The 24,043-nt window shown below is 37.5% G+C and overlaps 1 protein-coding gene across 4 annotated transcripts in view; it reads left to right on the forward strand.

Annotated features, from left to right (window-relative positions):
* Positions 1 to 20,827: 20,827 nt before the first annotated feature.
* Positions 20,828 to 24,043, forward strand: part of LOC122793514 (mitochondria localized glutamic acid rich protein) — a 530,827-nt gene continuing 527,611 nt past the window's right edge. For 2 of the 4 annotated variants that reach the window (XM_044061637.1, XM_044061640.1), the window contains exon 1: positions 20,830 to 21,012. In XM_044061637.1, coding sequence (XP_043917572.1) covers positions 20,946 to 21,012 — 67 coding nt within the window. In that variant the 5' untranslated portion in view covers positions 20,830 to 20,945. Of the gene's footprint in view, positions 21,013 to 24,043 lie in introns of all 4 variants that reach the window. The other 2 variants (XM_044061639.1, XM_044061638.1) reach the window with 2 other exon arrangements.

The following is a 24,043-nucleotide window of genomic DNA, read 5'->3' on the forward strand; positions in this document are numbered from 1 at the left end:
TTAAGTCACTAAATAATGACACACTGAGTTTCAGACTTCATAACCTTCAGAAAAATGCATGCTAAAGTAAGACCTGCTGTTCTATCAACTGTCTCAGTTCATACAAGAGCAATTTTTAGTACTGTTTATATGTTCCCCCAATATATTTGGCCTTGTCCAGATTTATTGCATTAACAGGTTGAGAGGTACATGCAAATAAATTGCTTTATAGAATTAGGCATAGCAAAACCTCTCAACTGTCCCTGATTTTGGCTCAAAATGTTGCTCTTCCCCCTAGTAATCCCTCCAAAAATAGCAATTTTGGAAGAAAACATGGAGGGTTTACAATTAAGAAATAACTGTAATAATCAGAGTTATAGATTACTTTTATTTCAGAAATGCATGCATATTCTTTTATTTTGTCAGCTGCTCAAGTTAGCAGTACTAATATTAAAGTGTCCCTTCTTTGACAGGTTCCCAGCTGTATTGTGTGGCTATTTTATATTTTACATCACATTTTTGGTCCATTTTTCATAAAATTGTGTTTCTTTTGGCAAAATTGCGGGTTTTTTGGCAAATTAGTGACAAATCATTAAAGCCTGAAGTTAGAAAATAATGACAGACATTTGAGTTTCAGATTTCATACCATTCAGAAAATTCATACTAATGCAAGACCTATTCTATTATCTTTCTAAGTTTATAAGAGCAATATTTAAAAATTGTCCTTATTTTTGGGCCTTTGTCCCACTTCTTTGTATGGCTTTGTCTAGATTTATTGCTCTGAGGTTGAGAGGTATGACAAATGTGTCAGGGCCATCACAGTCAGCCAGAGACATTTCAAATTGTGACATACTTCTTGCACCCCACTCCCCCATGTAGTGACTCTGGATGTGTCGAAGCAAGGCAAGGAGTAGTTATGCAGTGTAAATGTGCAGAGTATCGCCCCCATCCAAGGTAGACACAAGTACTAGAGTGGCTTTTCATCTGTCCTTGATTTTTGCAGAATGGTCTGGTTTCTGTCATATTTTTGTACTGTTGATTTATGCTTATTACTCAAAGTGCCTATTGCTCTGTGTTTAAGTAGCAATACTTTAATGACCATCAGGTAAGCTTGGCTGAGATCGTAAGATGCAAGTAAGCTTTAATAAGCATACTGTTAAAGAATTGCCAACATTGAAAGCCTTTCTGTTGTTGCCATGTAGAGAATACTTAACTAGATAATGTATAAGCCGTGGGTATTGAAATGCATACGACAGTATTTGTAATAAAGGACAGATTACATTATTTTAAGAAGCTCATTACACTTGGAGACTTCCAGTCATCTCTGCAGGCTTTACCCATAAACTAAACAGAATGCCAATTGTGTACAGTAATCCTTTTAAGCAATATATCTTGAGCTTATTTCTTGTTTGCTTTTCATTTTTTACTTTGATCATGTTTTCCTCATGAAACAAGTAGATAGTTGTCAGGCAGCAGGTCTTTTTTGGATAAGAAGCATTTTTACAAGTGGGGGCATCAGACACTTCTACTTTCAGCATGTTACTTGGTACTTTAATAAAGCTGAATATAAATTATAATTAAAACTGCAGTGCAAGAACTGGTTTGAGTTGAGTGCTACTTGATTTTGGCTGGCATTCCATTAATGTATTTAAAAAGTAATTTATTTTTTCATGCCTCACAACCTTTTTGTTTCCATCTAGATATTAAGTAAGCAGTCATGCAGCCAATGCACTAAAATATTTTTATTCTTCTACACTTCATTTTGTCTTGATTGGACTCTCATAATGATGGTTTGGCACCCAGGGCAGTGTATTTAGTTAGTTTTTGTGGTTGTGAGCATAGCTCCTCCCCTTTCTAGTTGGCCACACCCCTTCCCATTGACCCCACCCATTCAGCTGTCTCCTGCAGCCCCCCCTTTGATTTGAAGTCACCAGCCGCCACTGGGTACAGCAGAAAATCTCAGGGTTTTCCCTACATGCTTTTTCCTCTAATTCTATTATTTTTTGAAACTTCTCTTCTTGAGCAGTCTCATATACAGCTAGTCTTTCCTTCATTTTGACTTCTGATTTTTTGCAGTTTTATAATCCCATCTGAATATCTGGTTAAAGCTTCTTCCATTTTGCCATTCTTTTGTTATTTCAGTTGATGTACTCTATCAGTGTTTCATTTATTTTAATCAACTCTGAGTATATTTGACTTATTTTTTTCCTCTAGGTTACTGGAAGTCATGTTTTGCACCAAAGCTGCAGCTCACAGTGCTTTTTGCTGAACAGCTAAAGAATTCTTCCCAGTTAGTGTTTTTTCCTCACCTTTGTGATTGATTTTCTTTCAGGTTCTCTGCATTTCTTTTTGCTGGCATCTAGGCAGTGCACTTACCAGCCAGTTACTGAAATTTACCCAAAATTATGAGTGTACTGGCTCTCTTCTGAGTTTATGTTTTCACACTGGGAGAGCTGAAATTAAGCTGTTACTCAATGTGCACCATCTTGAAGTCCAAGTCACTTCTCACATAAGGACTTTTCATCATATAAAGTCTTGATATTAAATGCTAGTTCAAGGTGTGAAATTCTAATGACTTTATCCATTCTTCATTCATTTATGTGTGAATATTGCTGTGCTGTTAAATCATTTTGATGTTAGAGTTCAGACCACTTGCATCTTTTGCAGTTAGCTTAAACACATTGACTTTATCAATGATTTTGTGAATTATTTGTGACAAGATTTATGAGCAGTTCAAGTGCAGTAATAAAACGTGGTCTTTAGTTTGTGTCTACTTGCTAATGCCCTCTATCTTCATTGAAAAATTTGCTGGGAAAAATTACTTGTCTTCCACAGATTAAAATGGAGCAGCAGAAATTCCTTTATAGAATTAGGCATAGCAAAACCTCTCAACTGTCCCTGATTTTGGCTCAAAATGTTGCTCTTCCCCCTAGTAATCCCTCCGCAAAATAGCAATTTTGGAAGAAAACATGGAGGGTTTACAATTAAGAAATAACTGTAATAATCAGAGTTATAGATTACTTTTATTTCAGAAATGCATGCATATTCTTTTATTTTGTCAGCTGCTCAAGTTAGCAGTACTAATATTAAAGTGTCCCTTCTTTGACAGGTTCCCAGCTGTATTGTGTGGCTATTTTATATTTTTACATCACATTTGTGGTCCATTTTTCATAAAATTGTGTTTCTTTTGGCAAAATTGCGGGTTTTTTGGCAAATTAGTGACAAATCATTAAAGCCTGAAGTTAGAAAATAATGACAGACATTTGAGTTTCAGATTTCATACCATTCAGAAAATTCATACTAATGCAAGACCTATTCTATTATCTTTCTAAGTTTATAAGAGCAATATTTAAAAATTGACCTTATTTTTGGGCCTTTGTCCCACTTCTTTGTATGGCTTTGTCTAGATTTATTGCTCTGAGGTTGAGAGGTATGACAAATGTGTCAGGGCCATCACAGTCAGCCAGAGACATTTCAAATTGTGACATACTTCTTGCACCCCACTCCCCCATGTAGTGACTCTGGATGTGTCGAAGCAAGGCAAGGAGTAGTTATGCAGTGTAAATGTGCAGAGTATCCCCCCATCCAAGGTAGACACAAGTACTAGAGTGGCTTTTCATCTGTCCTTGATTTTTGCAGAATGGTCTGGTTTCTGTCATATTTTTTGTACTGTTGATTTATGCTTATTACTCAAAGTGCCTATTGCTCTGTGTTTAAGTAGCAATACTTTAATGACCATCAGGTAAGCTTGGCTGAGATCGTAAGATGCAAGTAAGCTTTAATAAGCATACTGTTAAAGAATTGCCAACATTGAAAGCCTTTCTGTTGTTGCCATGTAGAGAATACTTAACTAGATAATGTATAAGCCGTGGGTATTGAAATGCATACGACAGTATTTGTAATAAAGGACAGATTACATTATTTTAAGAAGCTCATTACACTTGGAGACTTCCAGTCATCTCTGCAGGCTTTACCCATAAACTAAACAGAATGCCAATTGTGTACAGTAATCCTTTTAAGCAATATATCTTGAGCTTATTTCTTGTTTGCTTTTCATTTTTTACTTTGATCATGTTTTCCTCATGAAACAAGTAGATAGTTGTCAGGCAGCAGGTCTTTTTTGGATAAGAAGCATTTTTACAAGTGGGGCATCAGACACTTCTACTTTCAGCATGTTACTTGGTACTTTAATAAAGCTGAATATAAATTATAATTAAAACTGCAGTGCAAGAACTGGTTTGAGTTGAGTGCTACTTGATTTTGGCTGGCATTCCATTAATGTATTTAAAAAGTAATTTATTTTTTCATGCCTCACAACCTTTTTGTTTCCATCTAGATATTAAGTAAGCAGTCATGCAGCCAATGCACTAAAATATTTTTATTCTTCTACACTTCATTTTGTCTTGATTGGACTCTCATAATGATGGTTTGGCACCCAGGGCAGTGTATTTAGTTAGTTTTTGTGGTTGTGAGCATAGCTCCTCCCCTTTCTAGTTGGCCACACCCCTTCCCATTGACCCCACCCATTCAGCTGTCTCCTGCAGCCCCCCTTTGATTTGAAGTCACCAGCCGCCACTGGGTACAGCAGAAAATCTCAGGGTTTTCCCTACATGCTTTTTCCTCTAATTCTATTATTTTTTGAAACTTCTCTTCTTGAGCAGTCTCATATACAGCTAGTCTTTCCTTCATTTTGACTTCTGATTTTTTGCAGTTTTATAATCCCATCTGAATATCTGGTTAAAGCTTCTTCCATTTTGCCATTCTTTTGTTATTTCAGTTGATGTACTCTATCAGTGTTTCATTTATTTTAATCAACTCTGAGTATATTTGACTTATTTTTTTCCTCTAGGTTACTGGAAGTCATGTTTTGCACCAAAGCTGCAGCTCACAGTGCTTTTTGCTGAACAGCTAAAGAATTCTTCCCAGTTAGTGTTTTTTCCTCACCTTTTGTGATTGATTTTCTTTCAGGTTCTCTGCATTTCTTTTTTGCTGGCATCTAGGCAGTGCACTTACCAGCCAGTTACTGAAATTTACCCAAAATTATGAGTGTACTGGCTCTCTCTTCTGAGTTTATGTTTTCACACTGGGAGAGCTGAAATTAAGCTGTTACTCAATGTGCACCATCTTGGAAGTCCAAGTCACTTCTCACATAAGGACTTTTCATCATATAAAGTCTTGATATTAAATGCTAGTTCAAGGTGTGAAATTCTAATGACTTTATCCATTCTTCATTCATTTATGTGTGAATATTGCTGTGCTGTTAAATCATTTTGATGTTAGAGTTCAGACCACTTGCATCTTTTGCAGTTAGCTTAAACACATTGACTTTATCAATGATTTTGTGAATTATTTGTGACAAGATTTATGAGCAGTTCAAGTGCAGTAATAAAACGTGGTCTTTAGTTTGTGTCTACTTGCTAATGCCCTCTATCTTCATTGAAAAATTTGCTGGGAAAAATTACTTGTCTTCCACAGATTAAAATGGAGCAGCAGTAGGCTGCCATGATCTAGTGATATTGTTTGGGATGGTACAGGAGGGCATGTTTAATACTTTCTTCTGTGAACAACTGCCACCAAAATTTTAGCTTGTGTTGATACTTTGGGTTATCCTTCTAACTATTTTTAAGAATGGCAAGTGTGATAAAATAATTATTGATCTCCCTCTTCTTTACTGAGCAAAATTCATGAGGTGACTGCAAGGTAGCCAGTTCATTTGTCTGGGTAACAGAGAACACACCAATGATCTGAGACCTAACTTAGGATAGCATGGTTCACCAAAAGCAGCTTTACCATGTCTGGCTACATTAGGTTGTTTTCCTTTTACAGTACAACAGCTGTAGAAACATGTTGCAGAATAACAGCTAGAGGGAGGTCATGAAAAGAGTTCATGGTGAAAGCTGAGAGATACCGATTTGTTTTATTTTAGTAAATGCTTCTTTTGTGTGACTCCTGCTCTTATTGAGATTAGTATCTGTAGGTAAAATGAGAGAAATACTGCAAACTCATAAAGAGAAAGGTATAGTGCCTAGCTTCAATCTGTCATTCAAGGCAATGCACAAACAAATCACATCCTTTGGAAAACAGATACAAGTCAAGATTAAGCATGTCAAAAGTATAACACATGCCCACAAGATATTGTCCAAATTGTGTTTTCAGTATTCAGTTGTCTGATCTATGCTTTCAAAAACTGGTAGTTCTTTTATAACCATATGTCCAGTTTTTGTTTTCATTTTGAGGTGTAAAAGTTAGCATAAGATCTTTCAGTTAGTTGCAAAATATGTAAGTGACCTGAAGTCTAATAAATAAAATATATGCACTAGTCACAAAACAAATAAAATGAATGAAGAAAGGCTAGAATCATTATGCCAGATTGTTCTTGAGCTTGGTCACTTATCCTGAAGCTTTCTTTTTCCAAAGTGCAAATGTACAGACACTGGAGGGATGTTCTCAGAGGTGTTTTGTAACATTAAGGCAAAAAATAGAATTACATTTACTTATTTTTCCAGTTCTGCTTTTCGTTACCCGCTGTTTGCTCTACATTAAGAGGTGCAGACACAAAAAAAGTTGTAAGCCACATTAGAAGGGGATTCAGAACAATCCATGTTTGCAGTTGTGCTTAGCATGTATTATACACAGCTAAAAAGAACAAGAAATAGGCACCTCAGCACTTACCTTTGAAACAGCATGGCCAATATGTAATGTGTTTAAAAGTTTAAAGCTGCGTAGAGCATACCAACAGTGCTAGGTTATAATGTCTTCCACACATTTAGACCAGCTACTTCACAGGCAGGGACTAAAAGTGGAGGTGTCTCTGTTTACATAAAAAATAAATATACTTCAAGGTTGGTCAAACAGGACAATGCACTTGAGCTACTCCATGTTAAAATCACCATAGGCAAAATCCAATACCACTTCCTTGCAAGCCATAGGTCCCACTCTATGACCAAGGAAATCCATACCATGTATTTAAACTTATTAGAAACACTAACCATCCAACCCAATACCATATTCATGGGTGAATTTATTACCCCACTATTAACTGGGAATCATATATGACTCCAAAAGTACAAGCACAGAGATTCTTGGATGTTGTAAACACAAACTCACTGGACCAGTTAATCAGTACACTAACCAGGGGTGCAATCATACTGGATCTGGTCCTCACTAATATGGGAGAGTGCTGCACAACCCCTACTGTAATGTCTTCCCTGGTAAGGTCAGACAACAAAATGGTCTTCTTTGAAGTAAAAATAAAACCTGGACCCCCCCCCCCCCAACTAAACCTGGAATATTCAAGAAGTACTCAAAGGCTAACCTCCTGCTATTAAGTGATAACCTGGCAAAATTTCAAGCCCCCATAAACCCTGAGAACACTGCTGCCTATGCAGAACTGTTCACACAAACCCTCTACAAGCATGTTAATAGCTGCATAGAGACAGATGTACCTATCAGGAAGTACAGAACTAACTCAAAAAACAAGACACCCTGATGGAATCACAAAATCAATAGGATGTATAACGGAAGAAAATCATGGCAAAAATGAGGAGGTGCAGCACCCAACAGGATAAAAGCACTTTCATCAAACTAAACAAAACCCAGAGGGCAAATAAAGTCTACCAAAGCTAAATTTGAGGTAAGTTTGGCCTCCCAGGCCAAGGACAACCACAAATCATTCTTTGGCTATGTCTGAAACCTCAGAGGCAATATACAGTTGTGTGCAGAGCTCATTGAAAATGGAGCCACCTATACTGACCCAGAAGACATAGCAAAATTCCCGGCTGATAAATTCAGCTCTAACTTTACCCTCCTCTCCCCCTCAACCTTCCCTCGGGAAATACAGTCAAATATAACTCTCCCTACTATCACTAGGGAACAGGTCCTTAATGCTCTCTCTAAGACCAAGAACACTGCATCAATGGACCCAGACACTATCCCAGGATGCCTTTTAAATAGCATGAAACATGATCTACCAGGGCCTCTGGAATTATTATTTAGCTGTAGCCTCCAAACAGGCTTTGTGCCTCATGAATGGGGAACAGCAACAGTCATCCCTCTGCACAAAGGTGGGCCATCTACAGACCCTGGAAACTACAGAGCCATAAGTCTCACTAGTCTTATATGTAAAGCCATGGAAAGAATTATCATGGAAATGATCAAAAGAGATATAGTAAACCTCCAGACACTGGACCAAACCCAGTTTAGTTTCGTCAAGGGCAGATCATGCCTAGTCAACCTGGAGAACTTCTTTGAGAAGGTAACCAAAGCAATGGATGGGGGAAAATGGTTTTCACTACCTACCTTGACCTGGCCAAGGCATTTGACAAAATACCCTACTTGGGCAATGTTGACAAACTCAAGAGGTTACATACAAACTCGTATATCACCTGTGGATAGGCAATTGGCTCACAGACAGGATCCAGGAAGTTAGAATTGGGGAATCCACCTCTACAAAGAGGACAGTCAGATGTGGAGTCCCTCAGGGATCAGTCCTTGAACCGCTCCTTTTTGGCATTTACTTCTTTGAAGTCAAGGCCAATGTCAGTGGTCTCTGGCTGACTAAGTTTGCAGATGATTGCACATTAGGAGCTGCCATTGAATCCTACACTGACACAAATGTTATCCAGGAGGGGCTGACATAGACAAACAACTGGTGTCAGAGCCATGGACTAAAACTAAATGCCAAGAAATGCATAATAGTATTGTTTGGGAAGTCATCCACCCCTGGTAACTATCATATTGACAACACACTCCTTAGAGTTGACCCAATAGTCAGGGACGCAGAGACATACATAGATAGTAATCTAGCCTTTGACTATTATGTGTCTACAGTGGTAAGAAAATAATTCTATGTTGCGCAACTTATAAACAAAGGTTGTTGTTGTTGTTTGTCTTTCAGCTTTTCCCGGTTAGGGGTCGCCACAGCAGAACTCCGGTCCGCTAATGATTGCTAGTTAGTTTTTATGGTGTCGAGTTGCCAGCCCGACACCCAACCTTCAACGAAGGCACGCCCATTCAACGCATGTCTTTCGAATGCCCACTCGACCGTGGGGAGGACATGCAGACTCCACACAGAAGGCATTCCCAACCCAAGCCGAGAATCGAACGGGAGAACCTCTTGCTGTGAGGCAACAACGCTACCGCTGCACCACCACGGAAGTACAACTTATAAACAAAGGTATGGCATCTAAATCCAAGGACGTCATTTGTCATTCATTGAGAACAATGCCCCCTTTGCAATGTACCTAACCAGGCATATCCAACAATTGGAAGGTCCACAGAGGTTCTTAGCTAAAAGAATACAGGGCGTAAGTAGAATGTCCTATGCAGACTGCTTCAAGGCCCTATCCCTGTATTCTGTCTCCCATAAGCTTTTGAGGGGAAATCTATGCCTGGCATACACGGCATTGTCAGACCCCACTCTGATGGACATCCTGCATGTCCACAAAACAAACTGCACCAGAATTACTCATTCTAAATACTTAAACCTTGCCTGTGATATAAATAGGACCTGCTGGACAGACAGGTATGTATCCTAGAGACTGCTCCATCTATGGAAGAGGCTCCCCATCCATGTGAAACAGAGTTCTTCCCTAACCCAATTCAAGTGTAACTTGGACAATTGGATGGGGAACAGGAAATTCATCCCTGGTTTGGCACCTATGTCTCTAATGGACACAGGCAACCTGTAAATGTTTCATCTCCCAGGCCCCTCCATGTAAATGTTTCATCTCCCAAAGCCCTGCTTGCACTCATCAAGGATATCAGAACTTGTCAGAAATTTGGCATGCATGGATAGGCTTAAAAGGGCCCTTGTGGTTGTTAGCCTAGTAAACGCCTATGAACCTAAGTGCAAAAGTATAAATGTCTAATAAGGTTTTGGTCAGGTGCTTCCCCTTTAACGTTTATATGTTTAGCTCATTAACACCTATCAGCTGTAGAATGAAATACTTCTAGCAGCTTGCATTCATCCTTATATTTCCAAGCACTGTTTTGAAAAACAAGTTAAAAAAAGATGAGCCAAACATATACAAATTTACCCGGGATGTGGCTGAAAAAGGTCAGATGACCAGGCAACTTACCCAGTAAACAAATTGAAAATAAAATAAAATAAATATCTTGTGAACAGTAAATACTGTCTGAAAAATTTTAACAGCAATGTTGTTTAATAAACCTTATCTATACAATGCTTAAACCTTGACACGGCTATTAATAGGACGTGCTGGAGGGATAGATTCATCACCCAAAGACTCCCTATGCTGTGGAACAAAATCCCGGTATATGTGAGGCAGAGCACCTCGCTGGCCTTGTTTAAGAGAAATCTTGACCAATGGATGGGAGATCGCAGATATACCCCAGGGATTACCTCAGTGTCACTGCTCGACAGAGGCACAGCAAAATAATGGGTATAGTTCCCCATACTAAAGGGGTGGCGTAAGCCACAAAACTATGGGCTAGGCTTGTAAATGCCCTCGGGCAGATAGCCTAGTATGAACCTATGAACCTATGAACCTATAATGCTGAAAGTCAATACAAAGTATTTAGAACATATCAATAGTGTAGTATAATGCAAATCATTCAAATGCATATTTTACTTTACTTTCACCTACCACTTCTCATATTTTAGAAAAACATAAAACATAGACATAGCAATTTTATTAGCTATACTTAAGCTTTCATACTACAACACAAAGCTCTTTTTGGATGCTTGTTTTTTGAGATATTTACAAAAGTATGAAAATGTATTTATATTTGCTAATTAACTACCTAAACAAAATTCAGTTTTTCAACCTGTAACATTTCAGTACAAGTGTCAGCAACGGTTTCCTTTAGCATTGACAGTTTTTATCCAAGACTTCAACTGACACCATGTAATATTTTGTTAAGTAATTTAGATTTGGTTATATTAATGAAAATAAGGAAATAATGTATATTGTCAGAAAGACTAACCAACAGTTAGCAATATCTTGAGTGAAGTGCATTATAAATTGTAATATATATTGATTTGCTTCCCATCATGACACTTCTCATTGTCCCCCTTAATAACAAGTAGCTTAGTTATGAAAATATCAATGTAAAGATGAATACATGCATTATAATCCAAAATAAATTAAAATACCTCTGCTGGAATGTACCCTAGACAAACAATTTTACTGTCAATGTATTCTTCGTAGCCACCACTTTCACATAATACCCATTAACTGGTAAGTCCATTGGATAAAGATGACAACTTTGAACAATGTTAGGATGCCATAAGGAGAGATGGAAGTGAAGTGAAAACACAGTAGAAGGCACTATAGGTGTGAAATAGTTATACAAACAAAATAATTCTTTAATAGTTTCTGCACTCCTCAGATGTTCCAGTGAAAATGGATATATAAACAAAAGAATATTTTAATGGTTTCTGCACTCCTCAGGTGCTCCATCTGTTACAACTGCTGTGATTACTGTCATGAAAACAGCAACAAAATTGATTAGCTCCTCTTCAACAGCTGATGAGATCTTTTCTGTTTCTATACATCAGAAAGCCAACCATTAAAACCATGTGGACCAAGTTATGCCAGTGTATTTGTAATGGTCATTCTCTCTAAAACATTATTGTCAATGAAGGGGTGTTGGGTATGAACTAACTTTCAACAGGATAACTAGATATGATGCAGAGCACACACCTGCTTTGTACTTCCTAGCATCAAGTAATAAAGATTTAATAAGCAATTGTCCTTTGTTCAGTTGACATTTGCATAGAAACCTTTGTACACTTCTAAGTGTCCTACTTTGGCTAATAGTCTAGTATTGCACAAAATAAGCAAAATACTTAGAACGTCTGCATAGCAGTTAGTACAAATCCAGAAATTGAGGGCTACATTTGCAAATTATTGCTATCAGTACATGATGACAAACTCTGGAACAGACTATCTCATTCTTTAAGACACAGCCAGGAAAAGAAGGCCTTTAAGATGTCTTAAAAACCATTAACAGATGCAATGGAGTTAATAAATTTTCAGTGTGATACGAATTACTTTCATATGACTTGTCATTAAAAAACTGCTCCATGCATCTTTATTTTCAATGTATCATCTTACAAATTACCAACAATACTTTATTTCATCCATTCTCCAATTTCTGCATGGATGCAGGGAAACCAGAGTCTATTCTGGTACTCAGTGGACACAAGAAAGATAAACGTATCCTGTATGGTGTGAAAGCCCATCACTGATCACTGGGCACAGACAGACACACACACACAGACACACGTAATTTGGGGATCACAAGTTCATCTTTAACATATCTTTTGAATGTGGGAGGCAATCAAAACACCTGACAAAACCCTTTGCAGATACAGTGTTTGATGCATAGAGTCCACATAGAAGACATTCCAGTCAGGAACCAAACTGAGAACCAAGAGGTTTCATTTAGCAATGCTGTTGCACCACTGTGCCTCATACCTTGCAGTTATGACAGTGTAATCCATATTTTTACATGCTAGTAATTTTCTTAGTTCTTTGTAAACCACTGAAGCTTATATGCTTGTTATATCACTGTAGACCTCTAAAGGTTATATGCTAGTTGTTTCAGTCATTTTTGTGTGTGTTATTCTTGCTGAAAAGTTATTTGTATGTTCCTGTATATCTCTCTAACTTAATACTAGATGTACATTTCATGCTTATAGTCATTAACTCTCAAAATCAGTGGTGTATCATGCAATTTTTATTTAATAATTTAGCCATCGGCCACAGTTATGTATTAAGGTACCTAGCTTTTTCCCCTCAGTTATTCTCATTTGACACCTTTTCACGTATTTCATTTCTATGTTCTCAAATAACCTTTATAGCCAGTATTGTATCATACTCATATCATTATTATTATCATCATCATCATCATTATAATTATTACTTTTACTATTACTAAAGGGAGTGAATTCCAGGTTTTTGCTGCTACATTACAGTATAGAGATTGTCCTGCAAATTATTTTGCTTTGTGTATGATAAGGAGTTATCATTTAATCTTAAGGGAAGTTGCAGAGTGTAATTTTAGAGAATTTTACTAAGAGCTGGGGAGGCTGAAAGACTACTTATTATTTTTGTGCTGTGATTAACTGCATGCATGTAGGATGTAGTTATTTTAGTGTAGCACAATGGTGGGTTTTGTTGGGTTTGTTTGTAGCAAATTATGTAGTCTTGTTATTATATTGCTCCAGTTTAGCTTTTAGACACGTTCAGAGTTTTGTAAGGATGAGTGCTCAATATAGAAGTGATGGTAGTATGTAAGTGTTAGCAAGGGTTACTTTAATATTAGTTGTGGAGAAGTTTTTTTGTTCTTTAAAGCATTCCTAACTTTTTATATGTTTTTTAAATTGCATTTAGAATATGTAAATTGAATTGTATCCTGTCATCTGTGGTCAGGCCATGTGATTTAGTATAAAATACTATTTAAATATCAGTGTTGTTTAGGGAGGAGATTTTAAAGTCACCTTTGACAAGGCTATGTGAGTTGGAAAAAAAGAGGACTAGTTTAGTTTTATTGTGGTGTATACGCAACATATATAATTAACTCATTTCACAGTGATCTAAATCATATTGAATACTGCCTTATATTATCTCAATGGACCACTATAGTCAGAAACTGGAGGTGTCTGTGTGTGTGTATTTATTATTTGGTAAATGGGTAGGGGAGTTGGTCCAAAGACTCTTTTTAGGCACAACCCAGAAGTACAGAAACAAAAGCAAATAACATAAATACTCAAGAAGCATATAATACTTAAAAACACATGCAAACGCAAATTTTTCAAAGGGTCTTGAAACAAACAAACTTGTTGCAGATCCATATGCATCGTACAGAGTGTTATGAACACATAAACATTGCACAGATAGAATTAAAACATTTTGAGGAAGTCTTAATGAAAGGTATTATAAAATAAAAATGCTTAACCAGACTTTTATTTTTATTTTTAGCAAATAAAAGAGATAATTTCCTGCAATCTGGGACTTGCTTTACTGGCGTGAATACTTTGTCTTTGGTTTACTTGTTTATATTCAGTGTGGGTTATGTGGGGTACCTTGGTGTTTTATATACATAAAGTGCATTTTGAATGTCAACACTTAAGGAAACAAGAACAACATTTAGGATAACAAGCAGGTAAAGATTACCATAATGGAGGTAGCATCACATTTCACTGTGACTATCCTGATAGAGATAGTATGCTGTTTAATAGCAAATGGTGATTTTTAACCATGATATCTAAAACACATTCAGTTACTTTGTGCAAGTGTTTGCAGCAGGCCTTTTTGACCTCAGTGAGAGATTCCAGGTCCCTCAATTCAGATATGAGTCTGTTCCATAACGCTGGGCCTAGAAGAGAGATGGGCATGTTCTTCAGTAGCCGTTTATATGGAGGTTTGCTTAATCTGATAGCTTTCTCCTGGGTGTATTTTAGGGAGTAAACCTGGTCTTGGATGAGTAGTTTCTGTCTCAAAGGTATGCAATACCCACAGTTAAGTACTTTATGAATAAGAATTCCTAGGAGATAAGTTGACCTTTTGGTGACTGGAAGTTGTAGGAGGTTACAAAATGAGATCTGCTGTTGGCAAGGAAGGTAAATCTGCAAATTTTATTTTCTGTGATCTGAGGTCTGCAGGAATCTTGTGCTGAATAAAAGGTAGTCAATGGAAGACTGAAGAGATTACTCAACCGTACTCTGTCCTGTCAGACCACAGTCCTACTCACTTACAATGGAAGTAGTAATAAATTAAATGTTGACAAATATGACAACCCACAGTAAAAACCTCTGTGATTGTTCGCAGTGGCACTTACATGTTTGTTTTCTACATATTTGTTACATCATCATTGTCACTGTTGAAGTAACACCGCAATCCCACATGCAACAATGGGAAAAGGGGTTGTGGATGGATGGATTTACGAAAAGGTCTTACAGAACAGTAAAATAAATTTCTGTGATAACATAGCCTTTCAAAAAGCGGTATTTTGAGAATTTCAGTTCATTTCTTTGAGTTAGTGTCATGCTTGCAGGTTTGCAAAGCTCTGATAATTATTGAAGTTGATCTAATTATTTATCAAGGATATTCACCTTCAGGTTGCAAGAAGCTCATTAGGTGTGTGACCCCAGTGAAGGGAAAGAATACAGTTCTATACGGCACTACACAGTCAAAACATTTTGAGCCTGAGTAAATTTATGACTTCAGCAGGTTTGAAATATTAAAAGAGAGTTACAGGTACTTTGCTGTGTGTGATTTACTTGGCAAAAAAGCTTTAAGGCTTGACAGGCGAAATGATACAAGAACAAGGGACATAGCTGTCAACCTTCCATCTCCATGATGTGGAACACTACCTCTTATAATTTAGAGGAAATGGGTAAAACTTGGAGGACTAAACTAGCAGCTTACTTAATAATAACTTTGAGTGGGAAGCTCACATGATGTTTAAAATGTGTTACTTTATACTTATAAAGCATCCTTTTGATGAATTAGTATGATTCAGTGTTACAGTAGATAGCATTTAAAGCACTAACACTGAATGCATCACAGACTCTTTTGGTGTGAAACTGTGAGGAACACTGATTTTTTTTAAGAATTAAAATGAAGAAACTTCCTCATAATGAGGTATACTTGAGAGGTACAACAGGGGAGACAAACTCCTTAAGTATTATAAGATTTCATTACGTCCCAATCCAGTGTGCGCTGATGAAGCTGACTGATAGAAATGCCACACAGAAATACTACATCATTCTATTTTTTAAATATATGAAAGTACTGGGATTTTTCTCTAATGAGGAAAAAACACTCTGGGAAAGGAAATGTGTTTAATGTTTAGTCTTCTTTAAAGTTGTTCGTGAGTTTTATTGATTATGCACCTTGTTTATAGATTTTTTGGGGGGCAGTGTAAACTAGGATCTCTCACTTGGGGATTCCTGGTTAACATATGTGACAAACATAATGCTAACCCATCTTAATGATCTTGGAGCTGGGGGGGTGTCTATTTGTAACCCATATTTATAAGCCATTCATATGTAAGTACTAGGCTAGCTACCCCTGTGGGCCATTTCAAGCCTAGACAATTTTCCTTTCAAAAAGGAGAATCAAACCTTGTACATTGTGCCCGTGAGGTTAACACTTTAAGTAATAGGCTAGCTGTCTTTCTGGGCCATTTTAAGCCTAATTTCTCTCAAAGGTAAGAATCAAGCCCTATACCTTATATTTGTAAGACAAACATGTTAACCATTACCCCAATCCCCAGCATTATATTAATTCATCTCATTTTTGTTAACCAGGTAAGGAGACTGGTGGACAGTCTCTTTTGGACTATGGCCTGAGCTAATATGGCAAGAAATACAGTACTATAATTGTAGTATAAGTCTTATTTACTTTACTTCTATACACCTTTTCAATAGTCTGCACTGCCATAAGATTACTCAACTCATAGGGCTAGTGATAGACTAATAATAATAGACTAGTCACTAGAATTATAAATTACTTCTTGACCCCTTGAACTTTTTCCTCTGACACTGACCTGAGATTTTTTTAAAGGAAACTGATTGATTTTGATGGTCTTGACTGCTTCTCACATCCTTTCCGATCCATTCCAGCTCACTTTGCTCCCCTATCCTACCCCCAAATTCCAACCACCCCCACTACATCTACATTTATTCTAGACGTGCTACTCCCTCCATTAACATTCAACCAATCACCTCTACTTCTCACTATCACTTCAAATAACTATTCCACTCCTATCTGTTGCTAATTAGTCCCAACTTCTTTCCTTAGTCCCTTCAATTTCAAATCTCTCACCTATCAAACACTCTAACCATCTATTCAAACATTTAACTTACCTATTACATGTGCTAACCAACATTAACTCTCAATACTATTTCTTTCTAAAACCTATTTCTCTTCTATTATATAGACACACTCCTAGAAAGAAATGCTCCTCTTATATACTACAACATTATTACTTCTCTCACTAGCTGCTCAGCTAACCTCTTACCATTCCCAGCAATACTTTACAATCTCCCCTCATAGTATTCCTTTCCCTCATCCACTTCAAATAAAGTTCACAAACTTTGAGATATCTTTAGCACTTTACAACGCTGCAGACATTGATCAAGCAACCTATACCATTCTCCCCCTACAAGCTGCACCTCCCTTAAATACAACAGATACAGGACTAAACTCCTCAGTGCACTCAGAGATTTAACTTCGCAACTTCAACTTTCCGGTGAAATCTGTCCAAACTCAGACCCCAAAAATAATTTGTATCAGCCCTGTACTACATTCGCCATACACACCCAAAGCATATTCAACTTACCCCGTAAAGGATATGATCTTTTACTTCTAAATATAAATCTCAGAAATGTAGTTAACGAAATACAAGAACTCCATGCCACCCTCACATTTTACTCTCCAGACATTGCTCTACTAACTGAAACCTGGCTAAAGCCACACATTAAGGATGATGAGATTATTCCCCAGGATATAACACTCATAGGCTAGACAGAAAAGAAAAAAAAAAGAGGAGGGAGATTAGCCTTATTATATAAAAATAACCTCATACTAGAACCCCTAGATCTAAACATCCCAGATTTCAGTAATGCTGAATTACTAGTCACCAAACTCAAACTTAAATCCAACAAACAATTAATAATTACTGGCACCTATATTCCCTCTGGCAAAAACCTTACTACTATTGATCATATTATTTACTGGGCATCAACATCCCTGCCTTATGAAGCTGTTATCATGGGAGACTTTACTGATAGGGTTATCTGTATTACAAGTGAGCCAATCAACCACATTAACATACACATTTTCACCCAGGTTATCCATGCACCAAGCCGAACCGATAAAAAAAAAAAACAAGTAGACAATCTACCCTTGACTGGATTCTAACTAATAATCCCTCCCACTCTCCCCTTTCTGGCTGTCTTCCTGAAGTGCCCAGTGACCACCTCCCAACCTACCTAGTCATGCAATGCATTAACCCTCTTAAACAAATTGTACATTGCCAAATTCAAAACAAAAGAAATTTCACTCTTCAAACCTTTACATCCACCCTCAAAATGTGCACTTGGACCCCTTTAAAAACCTTACCCCTAGATACTGCCATTGATAATTTTAATTCCACTTTCCTTAACATATTGAATAAATTAGCACCATTCAGAACAATAAGAATAAAAGCTAACTTCACCCCATGGCTAAGTAAAGAAACAAGATCTCTACTTAAACTAAGGGATAAAGCCTGTGAGCTATGGCACACAAACAAATTTCAAACAAACCTTCTATTATATCAACAGCTCAGAAACAAAGCTAAAAATCAAATCAAACTATACAAAAAGAACTACTACTCTAATACCCAAAGAAAAGACCAGAAGAACCCTCAAAAATTCTGGTCAACTATTAATAATCTCCTTCAGCCTGGTCGTTTCAACTCCGGCCCCTTCAACCTCTAACAATGTAGATAGTATTGCAATACAATTTAAAAAATACTTCACTGAATCCATACTCTCACTCACCCAAAACAACAGTTCTACTCCTCCAACTGTGCCCTTAACATCACACTATAATAACAACAGCTTCTCCTTTCAGCCTGTTCCAACAAATACAATAAAAAAACTACTTAAAAAAACGTAAACCAACTACCTAGGAGCTGATAACTTACCAGCCAAATATCTTTAACTTTCTGCTGAAGTCATTTCCTCCTCCATCTCCATTCTTGTCAAATAGCCCATCTCAGAAAACCAAATTCCTCCTATTTGGAAAATATACATAATCCCTTTACACAAGGCAGGTAACGCAACCAAACATTCTAATTATAGGCATGTAGCTATTTTATCTCCACTAATCAAAATACTAGAAAAATGTATACACTCACAACTCTTGAACTATCTCTTAACTAACAATTTACTAGCCAACACAAAACATGGATTTTACCCCAACCACAGCACCACAACTGCCATTATGAGCTTCACCAACACCATCAATCAATATAGGAACAAAAGGAAACTAGTTTTAGCTATCTTCTTAGCCATAAGACATTTGATACCATTTCACACCAAAAAAATACTAGCTGTACTCTCTGGCCTAAAACAGCCACTCAGTGTTTTCTTGGTTCTAAACCTATCTACCTGGTTGCCAGCAAGCTGTAAAACGGCAGAATGACTTATCCCCTCTGCTCCCTGTTACCCTGGGAGTACCTCAAGGCCCTATACTAGATCTTCTTCTCTTCATTATCTTTACTAATAATCTGCAAATTGCCACTAAACATGCCTCCCTTGTCCGATATGCAGACAATTCAAACCTCATATCTGCTGTCTTCTGCCACTACACTTCAGCAACTGTAAGACAGAATACAACAGTCCTTTTCTGCAGCAGAATCCTGGCTTTCTAAATCTCAACTTATCCTCAACCCAAACAAAACCAAACTTATGTTATTCCAGACCAGTAGAACCATGGACCCCCATGATTTCTGTCATACACCAAACAAAACTCCTAGGAGTGATAATTGACAATAACATGAAATTCGATATTCATACATCACAAACAATAAAACAGGTACACAAAAAGCTAGGCATGCTGTATAAAGCAAACAATTCCTAACCAATGGCATAAAGGCTGCTATTGGTATAACCCACTTGCTCTCTGCACTCCTCTACACCTCACCTGTATTCACCGATTAAAAAAAAAAACAGACATGAGTAAACTAGAATCCTGTTATAATAAAATAGCAAAATTCGCCACAGATTTTACATACAGATGTCACCACTGACTAGCCTTAAAACAACTCCCCTGGCTTGAACTACCCAATCACTTACACTATACCCAACTCATAACAGCCCATTACACTACATTACATTATACTACCATACTACAACTGCCTGAAAAGACCCCTGCCCTACAAAACATACTACAACCGTATTCTAATAATCGTGTATTGAGTTACAGTAATACATTGTTGCTTCAAATATCTAAAGCCATAATACAGCAGGAGACTCACTTTACTCATATCACATTGCCAAAACCTGGAATACTCTCCCACTTACTATCAGGTCTACAACTAGCACCATCCACTTCAAAAATACTCAAAAGCCAAATACTCAAAAGCCACTTATACAATAATTGGTTATGCCCATGCTCCAGACCTGAGTAGTTATCCTCCTTTTATCACTGATCCTTCTACTGCCCCCCCCCCCCCCCTTCTGATTATTACTTCCGCCACCTCATATTTCTTCCAATTTCCTCTCACTGACTTAGCCAGGCTGTTTCTGCTCCTCACTGGTACTCTTTTTAGCTAAGCAACCAATCTACCCTAAATTCTATCCACATCAGTCCTATCTTTCTAAACTCTCACATGTAACATGTTAAAAGTTCATTAAACTTTTGCACCTGCCTAATTTGTCTTCTATTACTTATGGAGCCTTTTCTCCCCGGGCCTCCGCTGAAAATGAATCTTGCACCCAGTTGGACTTTCCCGGTAAACAAATGTCAAATAATAATTAATAAATAAATAGTCACAACAGGGAATCTTCTCTGGATGTAAAAAACCCCGAGAGCAGGCTGTTAACCGTTCACTAACACAATTTCCAAATACTGAATTAATAATAAAAAAAAAACACTTCCTTCTCTCATAATAAACAATTGCGCAAGTTACTAAATGGAGAGAAATAACTAATTAAACATATATAGTCGAAACGTTAACAGTTTTAATATAACACATCAAAGTGTGTTGCAAAATAAAGTATGGTTATCTCATCTGACTGCTGCACTTTTTCACTGACTTTTCCCTTTACCCTAGAATTTGCGTGCCAAACTCTGTTGCGTGGGGCGGAACTCCTAATACTCTGAAAGGGAGTCTACCTTTTTCTCTCGTCACACCGTCGCGTTTGATTCACAGAGGGGTCGTTTAGTCCTGTGTGAAGGACAGTGTGAGGACTCTTCGCGACTCTCCTGTTGCTCTTTAAAATGTTTCCTTGCAGGTTTGCCTTGACACGTGCTGCCCCCATAGTACGGGGCTCTTGCCCCATTTTCGGTAAGTGTAGTGGTGTGTGGTAATACATGTCTGTCTGCAACGGCAGGAGGGCATTCGTGTTTTATGGTCGGTTATGTATTAAGTGTTGCGCAAATAACTGATTTGGATTCTGGAAAGTTGAAAATGCTGGAAAACTTTAGCGTTGTAATACTGTGTTCTAAACAACCCGACTAATTGGTATAGTAAATAAAGACATTCTGTATTTTGGTGTTCGTAGCGTAGGCAAAAGAAAACTTTAAAGCACTGTGTCTGTTCTTAGCCTGAGGTGCAGAGTGTGAAGGTCACGTAGGAATCTCAATAATGGGTGAGTGGCTGAGCTGTGGAGTGGTTTTGTTTGTACTTTTAATTAATAAACATGTGCATTTCGATTGCGGTATAAAACTGTGTTGTATAGTGGTGTTTTGTTGCAGTGAGAAGAGTTGTGCTTCGATTTTGTTAAAGATACTTGTGAATTGCTTTATAAATTAAACATGTCTGTAAAGTGAATATTGCTTGGGAAAGATGTTAACATTAAAAAAAACTATGCATAATTTAATTGTTGGTAGCTGTGAACATCAAGGTATTCATTTTATATGTGTGCAGCACTCACACATGCACTATATATTCATGTTTGTTTAATCTGCTTTCAGTGCATAATATGTTAAAGTCTAGGTTTGTAAGAAGGCAGTACTGGATCATAGGAGATTACTAGGCTGTCGATCTGGAGGTCATTTTAAGCCTAGCCATTTCATCCCAATGTAGTACCATAGAAATGCTGGTCAGTATCCAACATTGCATTTAGTGATGATTGCCCATGTCCAGGAGGGTTGTGGCCTCTATCCCTGGTAAGAATTTATGGTGCCCCATCCGCTCGTCCAGGTTCCTCTTGAACAGTGTTAGTGGTGCGCTGTTTCACATCAATTGGTAGTCTGTTCCAAAGACATGGCAGTAACTGGGAGATCTGTTCCTTCATCATGTCCTATTAAGTCACAGCCATATTTAAGTCCCTGGAATGGGTAGCCCTAGATCCATTTGATGTAGGGATATGCAGTAAGCTTATTAGGTTTGGGTCTTTGGTTGCTGTGTAGGCCAGGCATAAGTCTCCTCTAAGAAATCTATACAATACGGAGTATAGTGCAGGGATTTTAGCTGGTCTGTATAAGGCACATACTGGATTCCCTTTATCTTCTTTGTTAAAAACCTCTGAGGTCTCTCTAATTGTTGCAGGTGCTTAGTGTGGTACATACCAAATGGACGATGTACTGCATTATGGGATGGATAATTGCCGAGTATGGGGGGGGTTATAACTTCTTTTGCTCTCGAGGTGATGCCTTTACTAATCAAGTGTGCTACTTAGAAAGTTTTCCTTAATACAGTAGAGACATGGCGGTCGCAGTCAACTTGTGATCCCAGGTCTCTTACCACTTCATGGGTGCTTGGGGTATTATTATTGATACTGTCAGGGGGCATTGTTTGTGACCATAACATAAACATTATGATTTGACTGGTGTGTTATTTGTAACATTGTGATAAGCTTGCAAGTGGAAGAAAGAACCACAGTTCCAGTCTGTACATAATGGCTTGCAAAAAACTAGTGTGTGTGTTTGTGTATTTATTTAACTGAGTAATGGTTTCCTTATGTTCTTTTTAATTGTTAAAAAAAATAGGTGGTATTATGAACGTTTGAAACCTCTCCAAGAAGTATTTTTTTGGATAAAATGTTTTCTGAAAAATGGGAGATGAACTGTTCATATAAATGTGTGCGCACGTGCAAAATGTTATGTACCTTGAGATGACAATAACTATGCTCGTGATCGCAAAGCAGACATACTGTCACTGTAAGACAGTGGACATAACCATGCATTTATTTTAAGTATTTAAGCAACCATTTAAAATGTTGACTTAACCAAATGTTTGCAATGAACACGACTTGGAAGAAATAACAAACGTAGTCCATCTTTACCATTAACTGAATGGTTTTACTAGCACTTTGTAGCCATATGCATAGTTTTATGACATTGCTCAGCCCGACCATTATACTTCTAATTTAAACATTTAGATAGGTTCACAGACAATTAGATGAGGCTGCTTAAAACCCAGCCTCTTAACTACAGTGTTTAAAATTGTATTTATTTATATTTGTTTACTGGGGTAGTGCACTTATCAACACTGACCAATTTCATGCTTAGCCCTGGTGAAATACAAAACATTTCACAATCAGAACATACAGAAATAGAAGCAGTAGCAGAACAGCTCAGACTAATTACATAGGAAAAAAAACCTTATAAATTTCCTTTGAGCAAGCACAGTGTAATTTACAGTCAAGCAGCATGTAATATACAGTGTGTACATTAGTTTCTAAATTGGGGTCAATCTTTAGTGAATCTTGAGGGAGGAGAAGAGGCTTGGAAAGGAGATAGTTGATATGCCTGTGTTGAAGCAGAACCATTTGGCTTGTGTGAAGAAGTGCTTTTTGAGTTGCGTTCTGAGTTTGTGTTAAGTGTTAATTTCTTTAATGTTAATGGGGAGAGCTTGACCAAGAAAAGTTGCCTGAAGGGAGAAGGTGTGTGCAGTGCTGTGGAGTTTGGTTCTAGGGGTAATGAGAGTTGGTGTGGCTTGCGAGTAGTGTCTCGGGTTGTACGAGGAGAGTATTTTTGTGAAGTCTAGCTGCAAGGGGAGTAATGTGTGGATTGGAGTAGTTTGTTCTGCTGACACTTCAATTTCTTTGAATTTCTAAGCATTAATCACAAGATGTGTTATCTGTTTGACAAACCTACTAATTTACCTCTTCAAATGCTCTGGTCAACATCTACTAATTTATAAAGCAAACAGTAAGGACAGTAAGGATAAATGGTCCAACATGCAGAAAACAAAAGTACACAGTAAAAAAATAGCGAAGGTCCAAGCTATGGCAATACAAGGCATAAACTTTTAATGATAGTGAGCACTTTTGCAGCACCTTTGCTGCTTCATCAGACATTACAGAAAAAAAGACACCATTTTTAAAATACAAATCGGCCAATGAGGTCGCTTGGCCAATTGAGCCTTAAAG

This window comes from Protopterus annectens, chromosome 2.part0 (assembly GCF_019279795.1).
Source record: "Protopterus annectens isolate FY-2018-M chromosome 2.part0, PAN1.0, whole genome shotgun sequence".
In the NCBI taxonomy this organism is placed as follows: Eukaryota; Metazoa; Chordata; order Ceratodontiformes; family Protopteridae; genus Protopterus; species Protopterus annectens.